This window comes from Ochotona curzoniae, unplaced genomic scaffold (genome assembly GCF_017591425.1).
Source record: "Ochotona curzoniae isolate NIBS_2020 unplaced genomic scaffold, NIBS_Ocur_1.0 contig_1014, whole genome shotgun sequence".
Classification (NCBI taxonomy): Eukaryota; Metazoa; Chordata; class Mammalia; order Lagomorpha; family Ochotonidae; genus Ochotona; species Ochotona curzoniae.
Genome location: NW_024464920.1, coordinates 1,003,994 through 1,021,947, shown reverse-complemented (window position 1 = coordinate 1,021,947; position 17,954 = coordinate 1,003,994). Strand labels below are relative to the sequence as shown.

The window sequence follows — 17,954 nt, the reverse complement described above, 5'->3', positions numbered from 1 at the left end:
AGAACATACTGGCCTAAGAAAGTAGCATTAATTATGTCCCATATAGGAAATGTGAAGTTTTGAGACAATGCGTCATCTGGTAGTAGCAAAAAAGTTCATTAATAGGACAAAAAGCATGACATGAAGCTCTAGCAAGAGCTCAGGACTGGGCACGCAGAGACAACTGAATGAATTATCTATCCTGAAAGTGATTTTGAATGATTTAACTTTTTAAAAAAATATATTTTATTTTTATTGGAAAGTCAGATTTACAGAGAGGAAAATCTTAGATCTTCCACCCGCTAGTTCAATTCCCAAGTAGCTGCAACAGCCAGAGCTTATCTCATCTGAAGCCAGGAGCCAGGAGCTTCCTCCAGGTCTCCTACGTGGGTACAGGGACCCAAGGCTTTGGGCTGTCCTCGACTGCTTTCCCAGGCCACAAGCAGGGAGCTGGATGGGAAGTGGAGCAATTGGCATATAAACTGGTGCCCACACGGGATCCAGCACATACAAGGCAAGGATTAAGCAGAAGAATATTACGCCGGGCTCTGAATGGTTTCGCTTTGTGGAAGCATTATTTCATCTTTTAAAAAATAACTAACAAGGGGCCTGGCGGCGTGGCCTAGCAGCTAAAGTCCTTGCCTTGAACGCACCAGGATCCCATATGGGCTCGGTTCTAACCCAGCACAGCTCCACTTCCTATCCAGCTCCCTGCTTGTGGCCTGGGAAAGCAGTCAAGGACAGCCCAAAGCCTTGGGACCCTGCACCTGTGTGGGATACCCGGAAGAAGTTCCTGGATCCTGGCTTCGGATCGGCATAGCATCGGCCGTTGCACTCACTTGGGGAGTGAATCATCGGATGGAAGATCTTCCTCTCTGCATATCTGACTTTCCAATAAATAAATAAATCTTAAAAAAAAATTGAGGTCAGGTTTAAATAGGTGGAGAACTGTTAGCTAGGGTGAAGCAGAGAGGGCACACTCTGGGAAACAGGAGAGGACAGATCAATGTCAGAGGGGCACCTGGAGCCTGATGGACACAGAAGGCAGCAGAGACGACGTTGTGGTGTTGAGTGACCAGATATCCTAGCAGCATTCAGTGAGCAGCGATGTAAATTCCACCAGGGGCTGGAACTCCATCAGTAACAGGTGAGAATGGGAGCTCATCAGGAGCTCGGAAGGTGAACCCAGGGAACCGTCTGTCCTGCTATTTGTTTGATTTGACCAGGAGCAGAAACAGAGGAATAGACCCCAAACAGGCAGTGTGGGAACAGGGTGGATTTCACAGCTCAAACCCCCAGTAGAGCTGAATCAGACACCATTTTGTGCAGGGAGGCAAAGGCTATGGCACAGGACTGCACATGCAATGAGCTGACAGTGAACTTCAACAATGTGGCATTGAGAGGAGTTAGACTGGGCAGTGGGCAGTTAGGGTATGGTGGGTCCCCAAGTCCTCATTTTTAAAATCAAATATAAAAGGGTATTTTCCCCACCATGGCTTAGCTTCACCAGACCTCTCCCAAGAGACAAGTGCATGTTTTAACATATCCAGAACGTGCTTCCCCAAGAGACCAGGGTGACATTAACATACCAATTTCCCACCCAAAGAGTCCCTCAGTCCGTGTTCTCTCTCCCCACTGCCAAAGGGGTAGTTTCGAGCTGGCCTCTTTATCATTAAAAAGGGACTAAGGAAGATGGTTGGATACACCTTTCTGGGCCTTTCGTCCCAGGGCCAGGCACCATGGAAACCAGGAATTCTCCTTTGTTTATGGAGAAACTTCTTAGAGGTGAACTTTTAAAAGATGCTATCCTCACCATTAATTAGGGTATCTCTCTTTCCTCCTCCTGCCACTGTGGCAGGAGGTCCGGGTCTTTCTTTTCTGTTTTTCCTCCTGGCACCATGGCAGAGGTGTAGGGCTCTTTTCTCTCTTCCTCCTGCCACTATGGCAGGAGGTACGGGTTCTTTTTCCCTCGAAGTCCCGTCCCGTCATTAGGACCAGAGTTCCTTTTCTCAGCTTTTCTAATAAATCTTGCTTTAAACTAAACTGTGTCCGCATGAAAATTCTTTCCTGCGAGACAAGAATTGAGGTTGCTGCCATATTCTGGGTCAAAACCCCTACAACAGCATCCTACAGGTTCCAACCAAGATAGGTCTGAGTAGCCCTCAGCCTGAAGGCCAGCAGATCAAGAACTCCAGTAGTGTCACATCAAGCACCATTTTATACTGTGTGGCAAAGGCTATGAGACTCAGGGACAACAGTGATCTGCGCATGTGCTGAGCTGGAGGAGAGTTCATTGAGTTCAACCCATTGCATTGGTCCCACAACAAAATAACACAACTCAAAATAGGTCTGTGTTGCCCTCAGACCTAATGGCCAGCTGTTCCAGCAAGATCAGCATGGCCAGCCACCTAGCTATTTAGGACGCCTGGTGTCTCCCTAATCCTGGGAACTGCATGAATCGGAAATTGGAGAAACCTTGTAGAGATAATGGTGCAGCAACAGTACAGGATCACAGGAGACAGACTGCTGAGCCAGGAGCTGGGGCTACAGAGACCATGGTGGAAGTCTAACATAAGAGCCCAGATCTGGAACTCGCTGGAGGGAGTGGCACAAATGACTGTATTCAAAGAACTGGGCACCAACCACAATAAGTAAAACTGAATTGCAGACTTGTGGTGACACCTGCCCCCAAGGAGAAGACTCTGCTAACCAAAAGTATAATGACCAAGAGCCAAAGAAGAGACAAAGACACAATATTACCGAAGACTTCCCTGCAAAGGAGCAAAACCCTATGCCAACCTCAGAGTTAACTGAAGAAGAAATAGAAAAACGGGAGATACAGAATTCAAAACACTTGTTTTAAAGCTTCTTATTAATAACAAGAAGCACATGCAGGAATATACGGAACATGCCACACAGGAAATAACAACACTGAAACAGAATCAAGCCAAATTATTGGAAATGAAGGCCACAATAGAACAAATTAAAAATTCAGTGTAAAGTCTCAATAATAGAATGAAAGAGGCAGAAGAAAGGATCTCAGATTTGGAAGTTATTTCCTGTCATCAAAAGGAAACAAACAAAAAGCTGGAAACAGAGTTGGGTCAAGCTAAAAAATGTATTCAAGAATTAAGAGACACTATTAAAAAGGCCAAATATAAGAGTTATGGGAGTTCCAGATGGTGCAAAAAGAGAAGCTATGTTTAAAAACATATTCAATGAAATACTAACAGAAAATTTCCCTAACCTGCAGAAAGAATTGGGAAATAATATGCAGGAGAAGCACAGATCTCCCAACAGGCTTGATCAAAAGCAATCTTCGGGCCCAGTACTGTGGCCTAGCAGCTAAAGTCCTCACCTTGAATGCACCAGGATTCCAAATGGGCGCCGGTTATAACCCAGCAGCTCCACTTCCCATCCAGCTCCCTGCTTGTGGCCCTGGAAAGCAGTCGAGGACAGCCCAAAGCCTTGGGACCCTGCACCCGCGTGCGAGACCAGGAAAGTTCCTGGCTCCTGGCTTCGGATTGGTGCAGCACCGGCTGTTGCGCTCACTTGGGGAGTGAATCATCGGATGGAAGATCTTCCTCTCTGACTCTCCTCCTCTCTGTATATCTGCCTTTGCAACAAAAAGATAAATCTTAAAAAAAAAAAAAAAAGCAATCTTCACCACAACACATGCTAATCAAGCTTTCTTCAATCAAACATAAGGAAAAGATTCTTAAATGTGCATGTGAAAAAAAACCCAACTGACATATATAAAGGAATGCCTATTAAATTTACAGGATTCCTCTCACAGGACACTCTACAGGCCAGAAGAGAATGAAGCGACATATTCCAGATTCTAAAAGGAAAAAATTGTTGGCCTAGAATAACATATCCAGCAAGGTTTCCTTTGCCTTTGAAAATGAAATAAAATTCTTCCACAGTAGAGTTAAAAGAATTTGCTTCTTCCAAACCTGCCCTACAAATGCTACTTCAAGGTGTTCTCTTGACAGAGAAAAGGAATAGCACCCACCAAAACCAAAGGCAAATGTGAAGAACATTCCAGCAAAATAACTACAGAAGACTAAAACAATGAACAAACCACTGCTAAAATGACAGGACTAAATTACCACTTCTTTATATTAACACTAAATGTAAATGGCTAAACTCATCAATCAAATGTCAAAGATTAGTAGAGTGGATTTAAAAAACAAAACCCATTTATTTGTTGCCTACGGGAGACACATTTCACCAACAAAGATCAGCGGAAGCTGTACCTCATGGATTTTGATATTTTTGTTTTTAGCTTCATTTCTTCAAAACACTTTTTTTTTCATTAAATTCTCCAATGACTTTTAGATCACATAGTAGCATTGTTTTCTTCAAGAGGGTTCTTGATTTTCTTTTTCATTTCTTCAGTGACATGTTAGTCAATCAGCAGCATGTTATTTAACTTCTTGGCATTTATAAGTTCCTATTTTTTCTTCCTGTTGATTTTGTTCTGTGGCTTTTCATTTAAGGGAGTATATAGTAACTGTGTAATGGAGATTATTATATTCAATGCATGTTGCTTAGCATTCCGTATCGTACACTAGGTTTTGTTGCAACCAAACCCAGCTTGATTTACTCTGTTTTGGTGCTTGGATTTGCCGGTGGATGACGTGAACTGATTCAGCCTGGTCTGCCCCTGATCCATGCCAAATGTATGCCAGTGGGTAACTTTCCAGCCTGTTTTGCACTGCCCCTGTTTTTAACAATCTATTATTTATTTATTTGAAAGACAGTTACAAAGACAGGAGGAGATACAAAGAATCTTCTGTCTGATAGTTTTCTTGACAAACAGTGGCAAGGGCCAGGGCTGTGCCAGGCCAAAGCCAGGGGTCTGGAACTTCTTCTAAGTCTCCCACATGGATACAGGAGCCCAAGCTTTTGGACCATATTCTGCCTCTTTTCCAAGTGCATCAGAAGGAAACTGGGTTGGAAGTTGAGCCCATATGGATACAGCATGACAGGTGGAGGTTTAGCCTGCCATGCCACAATGCCAGCCTTCTCCCTCTTTCAAATAAATTAAAACAATTTGGAGAAATCCAGTAGAAAAACTTTAAAAAGTATTTCAAACCTCTTAAATATTTTCAACCTACAAAAACATCATTTTTATCATATATTACATATTAATATAATTTAAGGAATGAGTAATGTATAAAGTTTGACAAATACAAAATTAAAGGCAAGTCAATGGTTGATAGAGCTTTAAGAAGGTAGAAAGAATGTAGCAAAGCAAGGATAGATCTTTCCTACTTTATAATTTTGTCTAAAAAAAAAAGTCAATGTGCCCACACAGTGACACAGCAGGTTAAATCAGTGCTTGAATGGCTGCCTCTCACAGTGGAGTGCCTGGGATGGGATCCTGTCTGTTTCCTGCCCCATTTCATGCTAACGTTCCTAGCAGGCAGCGGCTGATGGACGGCCCAGGTAACTGGGTGCCTGCTACCCACATGGATAATCTGCATGGAGTTCTTGGCTGTGACTTAGCCCAGTCCTGGCTGTTGTGGGCATTCCTTGTCTTCTCTGTCACTCTTCCTTTCAAATACACACATATATACATATGCCTTAAATAAAACAAAACATGTCATTCATTATGGGCCCCTGATTAAACAGATCTTAAAATAAGAATATAAAGTAGGAATATATTACCTACTCTACAATTACTTGTCCCTTTCTGAATAATACCCATTTTTAAAGCATCATGTATTCTCTGAGACACTCATTCCCATGTTGTGCTCAACAAAAGGACAGAGGCAGAGGGAGCACAAAGGGGCAGGTACTCGGCAGAGCACTGGGCTGCTGCTTGGGACGCCTGCATCCCACGTTTCACAGTAACTGGTTTGAGTACTCGCTCATTCACTTCCAGTCCAGTGTCCTGCTGATGTGCACCCTGGGAGCAGCTTAAGTACCTAAGGTCCCGGCCATCCATGCAGGAGATGTGGAGGGAGCTCCAGGCTCGTGGACATGGCCTTGCCCACCCCTCACTGTCAGGCTCGTGGACGTGGCCTTGCCCACCCCTCACTGTTGCAGATGTTGTGGGGTGAGAGAGGGTATGAATCACAGTAAGATCTCCATAGGTTTTTGTCTCTCTTTCTCAGCTTTCCAAAAAAAAATAAATAAATAAAGCAAGTTAACACACAAGCAGCAACACTGAGGAAAAGAAAGGAAGGAAGAAGAAAAGAAAGACAAAGCTAGATGTAGCACAGGAGTTTTAGATCTCTCCCTATGAGGAGGAGGAGTCAGAAACTGGGAATTAAGTAACTCAATGAATGGTTGGCCATCTTTATAACTGGTCATTTCTGTGTTACTGATATCAACTGCAACTTAACTTACCAGCTTTGCAACTCAGCAAAAGCTTGCTTCATTTTTTTAATGGAAGCATCCATCTCTTCTTTAACTACAACTCGATACCGTGCAAGAGACACTGTGCAACGCTGGAGGTCTTTCACCGATTTTTCAATATTGGAACCTTGGGGGGAAAGAAAAACAAGAATTAATCTTAAAAAACCCCAAGAATTAATTTTAAAAAGATCACACATAATTTGAAAGTTGGAGTTGAGCACTTAAACTGAACATCACGTGGAGTAAAACTGTTTTATAAATGACCACCCTCCCCACCCAAAAAACCTGCATCTTCACAGATTTTTTTGTAAACAAAGCATCCTGGTTGAGATGGAGGAAAAGAATTGGATTTATCCTTTCCTCTTAAACACACACACACCCACACATGCACACAACACACATGAACACACAAACATACACTATATGAAACTGGCTTTTGGACAACATACATCAGGAAGTACCTTTCCTCTAAGAATACAAAACAAAATGAGGTAACAGTCCCAACTTACTACCTCAAAAGAATGTCCAGGCAGCAAGGCAAAGAAAAAGTCCCGAAGTGGGCCTGGCAGTCTCATGAATACTGGGGCCAGAGTGGAGCATGCAGGCCAAGGTGGACTGAGTCCTGAGGAGAGCAATGCAAACGTGAGGCACTGCGGAGACAGGACGCTCAGGATTCCCAGTGCATGGCTGTGAGGACCACTGCAGACAGCAGACAGCACCATTCAGTGAGCTCATAAGGCCAGGAACAACCCCCACACATGGGGCAGGAGAAGGAGTATGGCTTTAGTAGTCTGCTCTAACTCCACTGGAAAAAAACCTTTAAGTAAGCGTCAAACTGTCTCACAAAATGGAGTGCAAGAGTAAGGAAGTACTTAAAGAAATTTAAAAATATTTAGTGGGGTGGTCATTGGCAGAGCTTAAGACATGACTCCCTGTGCATGTGTCAGAACTGGGCCTCCTCGGTTGCTGAAGCATGTGCAGTGGATGACATGTTAGATGCACATGGCAGACATGAGAGATCACGGAGGCCTGCAGAGAACGTCTAGTGCCATGCAGGGCAGAACGAATTGGACAGCTCTCCTGGTTGAGTTTCAACAGCAGTTATCTGGGCGAGTGGAGACCGAGGCGGACTATGTCAGCCAATGGATCTGGGAGGGATTTCCTCACCTTGGAGCAATAAAATCAACAGTATATGAGAACTATCAAAACCACTTGAGCAATACCCTTGGAACATGCTTGACATCAGGACCCGAGGGGGACATTGAATGGCTACCCTACTTACTTGGGTACTGGTGTGGTTAGGTTGCTAGGGGCAGCCCTCTCCTCTCACTCCTCTTCCCTTAGATACAGGAAGAAAAAAGGAGATTGATGGCAGCTGGCTCATCCACTTTCCCCCATTCCTTGACCGTTCCCACCCTAACTGGTGGTCCACATGGACATACATCCTTCTCAACTATGTAAACATCATCAAAAATAAATCTGCTATGAAAACATAAAGACGTAACTCTTTGGAATGCCCATATCCCATATCAAAATGCCCAGTTACAAGTTTCAGCTCTGCTTTCTTTTTCAAAATCAATTTAAAGAAGGAATGAGGGAGGGAGAAAAGGAGGGGAAGGGAGGAAAGGAGGGGGAGGAAAAAGGAGAGAGAAGAGTGGGGAAAGAGAAAAAGGGAAGGAGGTGGACATCAACCTTCTATCCACTGGTTCATTCCCCAAATGGCTATAACAGCCAGAGCTGGACTGGCTGGAAGCCAGGAACCAGGAGCTTCTTCCAGCTCTCCCATGTGGGTACAAGGTCCCAAGGCATTGGGCCATCTCCCACTGCTTTCACAGGCATATTAACGGTGAACTGGATCTGAAGTGGAGCAGCCAGGATCTGAACTGGGTTGGTGCCCCTATGGGATGCCAGAACTGCAGACTGACGCTTAGCCTGATACGCCATGGGGCCGGCCCCACGCAGCTCTGCTTGCAGTTTCACGTTCCTGTGATTGTACAACCTGGTTTCAAGCCCCAGCTTCATCTACGATTGCAGCTTTCTAGAAATGTGTACCCTGGGAGGCAGCAGGCGGTGGAAAAGGTACAAGGGGAACCCAGGTAGAGTTTCAGGTTCCTGAACTTGGGCTCGGCCAGCCCTGGAGATATTGTGGGCATCTGGGAAATGAACCAGTCAATGGAAGATCTCTTTCTGTAGTCTCTTCTCTTTCTGCCTTGAATTAATAATCAATAAAAATATTTAACCACCACCAAAGTAAAATTCATAACCAGATAAAATTAAAAATCAAGCAAATAAACAAAAAAATAAGATGTGAATTAATTCAATCCAGAGAAAACGCTGTAGAAATGACACAGATGACAGAATCAAAAAAGTTTAAAAAATCAAAATTGCAACTGCCTAGGCTGCCTTGTACCTAGGGAAGTGTTACACTGCTGGGAGAAGAGCAGCCAACAGCTGCTGGGCATCTGGGTGTGGTTAATGCCAAATCTGTGTTAACTATACCAGTGTGCCAGCACAGTTGCTTATTCTGTGCTCTTTTTTTCTTTCTTTTTGAGATAAGTAGGGATGGCAAGAAACTCTTGGCTGGGACATGCCACCCCAGCCCAGAGGTTGGGGTCTACAGGTTGCCCAGGGATGGGGGTCTGATGACGTGTTGGAGTGGGAGTGGCTGAGGGCATGTTTGACAGGGGAGGAATGACTTCTGGAGTCTTCCACTGACCAGGCCACTGCACTTGCAGGTAGGCAAGGGAGCTGACACAGAGTGGTTTTAGATGGGGGAAACCAGAGGGTATGTTTGGGTCAGACCAAAGCACCTGCCCACATGGGAAACCTGGGCTGGGCTAAACAGTATTGCCTGCTGGCAGTCAAGAAAGTTGGGGCTAGAGGTCATGCCTGGCTGAGTTAGACCTCAGTACCCACATGCAAATGTGGAGGTGGGCCATGCAGGAGAGCCAGGACAGGGTGTGGCCACACCCAGATGGGCTAGACTGCAACACCCATTAGCGAAAGCTGAGACTGCAGGTGGGTCAGGGAATCACCCACTAGCATACACAAGACAAAGGATTGGGGACGGGCCTGATAGGGAAACTCTGGGGTCTCTGAACTGTAGCTCCCACTACTGAATGCAAAACTTGGGCCAGTGGGTCGAATAGAGTGTGTGCTGCATCTGGGAGCAGGCCAGACTGGACTAGGTTCCAGCACCGTTCCAGCACCTGCTGGCAATCCCGAGAGCCAGAATGGGTATGGGACAGGCCGGCTAGCCTTGGCACCCTTCAGGTCTCATGAGAGCTGGGTCTGAAGGTAGGCCAGGCTGGACTAGGCAAAACACTCCTTGGTGAGAGTTGGAATGAGTGAGAGCCCTAACTGGCTAGGCTACAGTCCTACTGGTGAGTGTCAAGATTGGGGCCCATGTCAGTCAGGGTAGCACCATGTGCTGGCACACACAGGGTCCGCTGCTGCAGGTAGGTCTGGTAGGGGAGTCTGGGGATCTCCCCTGTTAGGCTGCAGCTTCCATTGGTGAATGTGAGATATTAGGCTGATAGCAGGCTAGACCAGGCTGAACTGCAGTACTCACTGACATACACGGGAGCCATGTCTGGGGGTAGGCAAGGCACGCTAAGTTTACAGCGTACACTGGCACGAGTGAGTCAGGACAGGGCACAGGCTAGGCTAGTTTGGACCTCAACAATCACCAGTTCACATTAGGGCTGAGTGAGGGTCAGGGTGAACTAGGCTGCTACACCTACAAGTGAGAGCTGGGACTGGGTGTAGGCTGGGCTGAGCCAAGCTATAGCACCTGTTGGCACACTTAAGACCCAGGGCTTGCAGTGGCCTGGTATGAGAACACTGGAAATTCCTGTTGCTTCCACTGGTGAGTGTGGGAGCTGGGACTGGGGGTAGGCCAGTCTGAGGACAGGACAGACTAGGCTGCTATACCTGCTGGTACACACAAGAGCCATAATGGGTACAGGCCAGCCATGCTAGACTGCAACACCACCTGGCAAATACCAGGACTGGGTGAGAGACAAGTCCGGTTGGACCCCAGTGCCCCCTCGCAGGTACAAGATTCAGGCCTGGGAACATGTTAGGGGAACTGTGGGCACTTCTTGGCTGGGCTGTATCTATCACTAATGAACCCAAGAAACGAGGCTGGGGGCAGGTCAGGCTGGACAAGGTAGCAGCATCTGTTAGCACAAGAGGTTGGGTCTGGGGTAGTTTGGGCTGAGCTAAGCTGCAGCACCCACGGGTGTGCATGAGAGCCAGAAGGGATGTGGGATGGGCCGGGTTAGCCCACTGCAGAGGCTGCCACACACAAAAACGGGGATTTGGGGAAGGCCTGCTGAGGATTATTGAAGGATTTCCCCAACGAGACCACTGGATCCACTGATATGCATGAGGACCAGGTCTGTGGTGGGCTGGTCACAGCACCCATTAATTTACATGAGAAATGGGACTGGGGTGGAACTGACCAAGCAGCCTCATCCACCCGCATTGGTTGGTGCAGGTGAAAGACAGAACCTGACTCTGTACTGGCTGGTGCACATAAGAGTCAAATATAAGGTAACCCCAGCTAAGGTTTTTTGGAGGATTCCCTGATTAGACTGTAGAACTCAGACCCTAGCCACAAGGACAATCACAGGATATGTGATCTGACCCTGGAATGCAGTACCAGGATTGGGCCTCTTCAGTTGCTGATGGTTGGATCAGCTCATGTAAGCCAGCACAGAATGTCCAGTGCCACGTCAGAGAATGGAAAGTAAACAGGTCGGACAATTCTGGCCAAGTTTTGCAGCACGTTCCTGGGTCTGTGGATGCACTAAGGTGGACTTTGTCAACCAATGGATCTTCGAAAGATTTTCTTAGCTCTGGAGCAATAAAACCAACAACTTCTCGGAACTATCAAAACCACTCAAGTAACACCCCTGGAACTCTCTTCCCCACACTGTGGTCATCAAATGACCATCTCCCATCCCTGGGTGCTGATGTGGTTTGACAACAGGAGCAGAGCCCTCCCTGCCTCCCCGACATTTTGTCCCACACACCTTGCTCCACTCCTGACCCTCTCCACCCTGAGCAGAGGCTCACATGAACATGCATCTCTCCTCAACCATGTAAACAGCACTGAAAATAAAACAAATCAAAACCACGTTTAAAGAAGTATCATATGTTCAAGAAGGCAGAGGGCAGCCGCAGCCTATTAAAAAAAGATTCAGGAGATATTTTACAAAACTCCAAAAAGGCTCTGGGGAGGAATAAAACAGAATCTAAGATGAAAACCACACTGGGTGGAATTAATAGCAGAGCAGAAACACTAACTAGAAAAAAATAATGAATTTGAACATAGCAATTTTTAAATTATTGAAATGAAATGAAACACAGAGGGGAAAAAAAACACATAAACAACAACAAACCATTCGAATAGGTTCCAAATTGTTAAACCTCCCTAAACAGGAGACTTTAATAGGACAATTTTCCCTAAGGAGTTAAATGTTCTCTTTCAATAGTGCAGCTTAAAGTATGTTATGCAGAGAAGTGAGCTTTGCAGAAGACGAAAAACATTTATTTTCCAACATATTTTAACCAGTTTCTGAGAATTCTTTAAGTCTTTGTGTTCACTGATGCTAAAGTCATCTATAACTGACTGCTGGAACCACAGCTCTAAGTCTACAGCTGTGAACAGACACACATTATCAACTCTTAAACTGTTTCTCATCCCAATTTGATGTTTTTCATAAGCAACCTACAAGCCCTCCAGCCTTATGATTATGCGTTTCTTTTTGGGGGGAGGTGCTTGCCTGGATATTGTCAGTCTGGCTATTTCGTAACAACCTGAGGGTTAATACCTGGATGAAAAGGAGCACTTCACTAATTACAAGTTAGCTCAGGTGGGCTGAATGATTCACTAAAGAGCTATGGGTTATAAGTGTTCTCTAGATTGGTTTCATTGCTCAGTGGAGTGAGGCAGACCACCATGCTTAGATATATAACACAGAGGGGCTATTATTGCTATGTGATTACTGGCTGTGTATTTTGTTTTGTTTTGTTTAAGACAGGGCTGGTGTGTGGGACAGCAGTGTCCCATACTGGAGTGCCAGCTGAAGGCCTGGATACTTTGCCTCTAATACAACTTCCTGCTTATGGGTCCAGAACGCAGCAGGTGACAGCCCAAGTCCGGGTTCCTGTCATCATGTGGGAGACCTGGATGGAATTCCTGGCTCTTGTTTTTGGCATGCCTGTTGTATGCTTTAGAAAGTGAGCCAATAGATGGAAGGTTCTCTCTTTCTCCGACTTTCACTTGATCTTAGCTGAGAGGCCGAGAAGCACTCTTTCAAATAAATAAATTAATCTTAAACAACAAAGAGTTAGCACTAGTCAACGTTAAGCATTGAGAAGAGAAAGTGATTTGTTAAAAGTTAGAGTTGCTTACATATTAGTAAAATCATGTAAAGATATTTCTCTAAAAGTCATGTCAGGGCAGGCACTGCAGTGCAGTGGGTTAGCCACCTGCAATGCCAGTATCCCAAGCAGGAGCTAGTTTATGTCCTAGCTACTCCACTTCCAATCCAGCTCCATGCTAACAGTCTGGGAAAAGCAGCTGAAAGGATCCAAGTGTTTGTGCTTCAGCATCTAAACGGGAGAACTGGAAGAAGAGGTTCCTGGTTTCTGGCTTTGACCTGGTCCAGCCTGGGCTGTTGTGGTCATATCGGTAGTAAACCAGAGGATGGAAAAGCTCTTTCTTTCCCTCTATCTCTTCCTCTCCCTAACTCTGATTTTTAACCAAATCAATCTTTTATATACATCTCAGAGATGGAAGATTTTTTACTTGTTGTATCAACCAGGAAATTAAAATGACGGAAACGGCACACAAATACTGCAGCTAAACAAATAAGGGAGACAGGCTGTATTAGCAGGTTAGTCATCCTCGCAAGGGAGTCTGACTTTAACTCACAGAGAGGGGTCCCTGTCACTCTAACAAGGCAGCTTCACATCTACTCCAACTGGGTACACAGTGTGGTGAGGAATCATTGTGTGGGAAACTCAAAAGATACCTGATTCTGTTCAAATCTTATCAGGATTAACAGTGAAGTTTTTTATTCTTTCTCACAGGGGTCTCTGACTTACCTAGCTTTTTATTGTTGGAGGAGACTGGAACATCTTCCGCTCCCAGATTTGAAAACTGAGGTCCGCTGGTAGATCTCGAGGGCCCTCTGGCAGCATTCCTGACTTGCTGGGAACCCTGAGTGGAGTGTGTATTCAAAGACTTGCACTCAAAATCAGAGACACCATTCTGCAGCATGGATCCTGTCCAAGAAAGAGGATGGTGCTTTAGAGTACAATGTAGGAGCAAATCAATTCAACAGCCTAAAGTACACAAGGAAAGCAAGTACAAATGATTTAAGTAAAACTATCTTTCAACAGCTGTGAACATGAGCTGATGGCATAGCAGGAAGCTTGGAATTGGGGGTGTGGCTGTCAGCTGTCAGAAGTTTCTGGCAGGAGTAGGTGGCTGACCCATGACCCATCTTTACACAAGGAGCTCACTCCCTAGGCCTCAGAGCTCTCTTATTATTTGTACCTCCTGCATAGCTTCAGTACAAAAAAAGCAAAAAGAGCTACCACCACCAATTCCCATTGGATGCCTTTACGTCACGCTGAAGAAAAGACTTTCATGCTGTCTTAGGAAGAAAAGAATTCTAAAACGTTTTGGGGACCTGGCATGGTGGCCTAGCAACTGTGGGGATCCCATATGGGTGCCAATGCATGAGCGGCTGCTCTATTTCCCATCCAGCTCCCTGCTTGTGGCCTGGGAAACAGCAGAGGATGACCCAATGCCTTGAGACCCTGTAGCCTCCTGGGAGATCTGGAAGAGACTCCTGGCTTCGAAATGTCTCAGTTCCAGCCTTTGTGGCCACTTGGGAGTGAACCAGTGGACTGAAGATCTTCCTCTCTGTATCTCCTTCTCTCTACAAATCTGTCTTTCCAACTAAAAAAAAAAAAACCTTTTAGAGCTAGAGAAAGAGAAAAAAGTAAGAAAAAAGCTATCTCAGAGAATAAATGGAATCATCATGACTGGTTTATTTTAGCTCAGGGTAGATACAATATTTTTCTTTAGTGTGTATGAATTAATTGAGAAAAGCACATCAGAAAAATATAGCATAATTCTTACCCTGTTCTCATTCTGGGAACAACAAGGCAAGTGGAATTAGATTAACCCAGCAATGTTTACAGAGACATTTCCAGTATCTTCCCAGTCATCAATAAAATGGTTGGTTCACAAAGAAATGTACAAGAGCAGTGAACTTACAACTAACTGCCTTACACCATTACACCTCTCAATCAGAAAGCAAAACACGAACCATCTAGTTCCTATGAAAGCTGGGATTAAAAAAGTATTATTAGACAGTCCTCATTAGGCTGAGTCTAAACAAATAAAAATTTACATCTCATCATCATTTTTCCTTAAGAAATCTGTAACTTAAAAATACATTTAGTCTTCTGCTGTCTCCAAAAGCATTCCTCTGCTTATTATGTTAGAGAGTTTCCATAAGACTGATTTAGAATAGTTAAAATATGAGATACAGAAAACAAATTATATCTCAAGGCCTCCGACAACTATAAAACTCAAAACCAAACCAACTAAGCAAAAAACGCCCACACCCACACCCCCCCCCCCCACCACAACAAGCCAAAACGTGAAGGAGCAGGAAAAGGTGAGCAGGGTTCAGCTTAGTGGGTAAGATCCTACATCTGACTGTCTAGCACCCACCCAGGCTCAGGCTCTGACTCTAGCTTCCTTTTCGTGTAGACGCTGGATGGCAGAGCTGATGCCCCAAGGAACTAGGCTCCTGCCATCCATATGGGAGACACACATCGATGTCCTGGATCCCAGCTTCAGTCTGAACTGACCACAGACTTTGTGGGCCTTTGGGAAGTGAACTAGTGTATGGGAGTTCTCTTTTCCTAAGAGAAAAAGAGAAACAAAACAGAAAAAGAGTGGGTGAGAGGGAAGGAGGAAGGAAAGCAGGGTGAAAAGAAAGGGAGAGAAAGAAGAGAAGAAAGGGGGGAGGAGCTAGGCCCAGAGCAGTAGCCTAGTAGCTAGAGTCCTTGCTTTGCATGCACCGGGATCTCATATGGGCGCCAGTTCTAATCCCGGCTGCTCCACTTCCCATCCAGCTCCCTGCCTGTGGCCTGGGAAAGCAGTCGAGGACGGCCCAAAGCCTTGGGACCCTGCACCCTCATGGGAGACCTGGAAGAGGCTCCTGGCTCTTGGCTTCGGATTGGCTCAGCTCTGGCAGTAGCGCTCACTTGGCAAGTGAATCATCGGATGGAAGATCTTCCTCTCTGTCTCTCCTCCTCTCTGTGTATCTGACTTTCCAATAAAAATAAATAAATCTTAAAACAAAAAAAAAAAAAAAGGAGGGAGCAAGAGAACGCAGGAAATAAAAAGTAAACAACTAACTAGATTTGACTGCTTTTTCAAACCGGAAGACTCTGTATATTCAAGTGAGTACAGCTTTATTTTTAAACATTGATTTATTTTATTTGAAAATCAGAGTTACAGGGCCCGGCCCGAAGGCACAGTGGTTAAAGTCCTCACCTTGAACGCAACAGGATCCCATATGGGCTCTAGTTCTAATCCTGGCAGCCCCACTTTCCTTTCTAGCTCCCTGCTTGTGGCCTGGGAAAGCAGATGAGGATGACCCAAAGTCTTGTGACCCTGCACCCGTGTGGGAGACCTGGAAGAGGCCCCTGGCTTCAGATTGGCTTGGTTGCAGGTGTTGTGGCTGCTTGGGGAATGAACCATTGGATGGAAGATCTTCCTTTCTGTCTCTCCTCCTTTCTGTGTATCTGACTTTCCAATAAAAATTAATAAATCTTAAAAAAAAAATCAGAGCTACAGCCATGGACAGACACAGGGAGCGGAGTTTTCCACCCACTGGTTTATTCTCCAAATGGCATTAACAGTCAGGACTCCACCTGGACAGACAGAAGCTTCATCCATGTCTGCCATGCAGGTAGCTGGGCCTAAGCACGTGGGCCAACTTCCGTTGCTTTTCCCAGGCCATGGCAGGGAGCTCGATTTAAAGTGGAGCAGCTGGTACATGAACTGGCACCCATGGGATGCTGGCATCACAGGCAGTGGCTTTTCCCTCCTAAAACACAATGCCAGCCCCAGTGAATGCAAATGTAATGAACTCACCTGCTCTATCCAGTGTGTCTGACATGGCCGACTCGGGATCTTCCAGCTCTCTGGCATCTAGTGAAAGCGTCTCCAGACCCTCGCTGAGTGAGTCTGCAGACTCGGTGTCATGGATGGCCCCGTTGACCTGGTAGCCGTTCACAGACGGCTCCTCCCGGGTGGAAGCAGACTTGCTGGAATCTGGCATGCTCTTACTGCCTTCTGCTGAAGGTTTTGGTTTACTTTTCTTCTTTTTGTTCTAAGGTTATTGAAGATTTGAAAAAACAAAAGAGAAAAATAAAAGAAACCCACACCAAGAGAGACATTAAGTCTAACTACTCAAAAACAACTAATATTATGTTATAGTTTTTTCATTTATTCTTCTAGAAATCAAAACTATTGGGCCCGGTGCCATGACCTAGCAGCTAAATTCCTTGTCTTGAGTGCGCCGGGATCCCATATGGGCGCCGGTTCTAATCCTGGCTGCTCTGCTTCCCATCCAGCTCCCTGCTTGTGGCCTGCAAAAGCAGTCCAGGACGGCCCAAAGCCTTGGGACCCTGCACCCACATGGGAGACCCGGAAGAGGTTCCTGGTTCCTGGCTTCAGATTGGCACAGCAACAGCCGTTGTGCTCACTTAGGGAATGAATCTTCAGACGGAAGATCTTCCTCTCTGTCTCTCCTCTCTGTATACCTGGCTTTGTAATAAAAATAAATAAATCTTTAAAAAAAAGAAATTAAAAATATTTTTGTATGTGTTTAACTACTACTTAAAATAACATTTTATTATATAACACTATGTATTTTGGATCAAATCATATAAATATTTTTTCGTGGTTAAAACCTATTTTAATTAATTTCAAAAGAAAAATTGTAAAATGTGAAAAAAGAGCTAAATAAACTTGGAGCTCTAACAACAAGCCAATGAAAAAAAGTGGCATAAGCTGTAGACAAAAAGTACATCTGCAGTCTCATGAGAGACATGTAAATCAAAACTGGCCTACTGCTTTTCACCTGTTACACACAGCCAAGGTAAGCAATGTGTGGTGCCATTTAGGAATGAGGACATCCAGAAGGGGGCACGTTCACACACTCCTGGAAGGGATGTTAGTTGGTACCTCCATGGCGTTCCAGTAACCCCAAGTCAGAAACGCACATATCCTGCAACCAACAATTCTGCTTCTGAGAATCTACCCTCGGTCTGACTAACTCAAATACAGAATTCTACGGCTAACTAAATAAACAAGTAGATACAGACATGCGCAGGTATTATCCACTGCAGTCTTGGCCAACAAATTCAGGAATCAGTGTTGTCAGAACACTCCTTTACGCTGGGTGAAGGAAGTGGGAAGAAGGTATTCACAGCTAGAAGGGAAGAGCTGCAGGAGAATCTGTAGTTGATTAGGCACCCTGTGGGGCCAAGCCCAGTTT

The 17,954-nt window shown here is 45.2% G+C and overlaps 1 protein-coding gene across 1 annotated transcript in view; it reads right to left on the bottom strand.

Moving 5' to 3' along the window:
* Positions 1-17,954, bottom strand: part of SPATS2 (spermatogenesis associated serine rich 2) — a 140,684-nt gene that overhangs the window by 25,927 nt on the left and 96,803 nt on the right. Inside the window, exons 6-8 of the mRNA XM_040978705.1 lie at positions 16,547-16,784; positions 13,468-13,647; positions 6,340-6,475 (exon numbers count right to left, since the gene is read on the bottom strand). Coding sequence (XP_040834639.1) covers positions 6,340-6,475; positions 13,468-13,647; positions 16,547-16,784 — 554 coding nt within the window. The remainder of the gene's footprint in view (positions 1-6,339; positions 6,476-13,467; positions 13,648-16,546; positions 16,785-17,954) is intronic.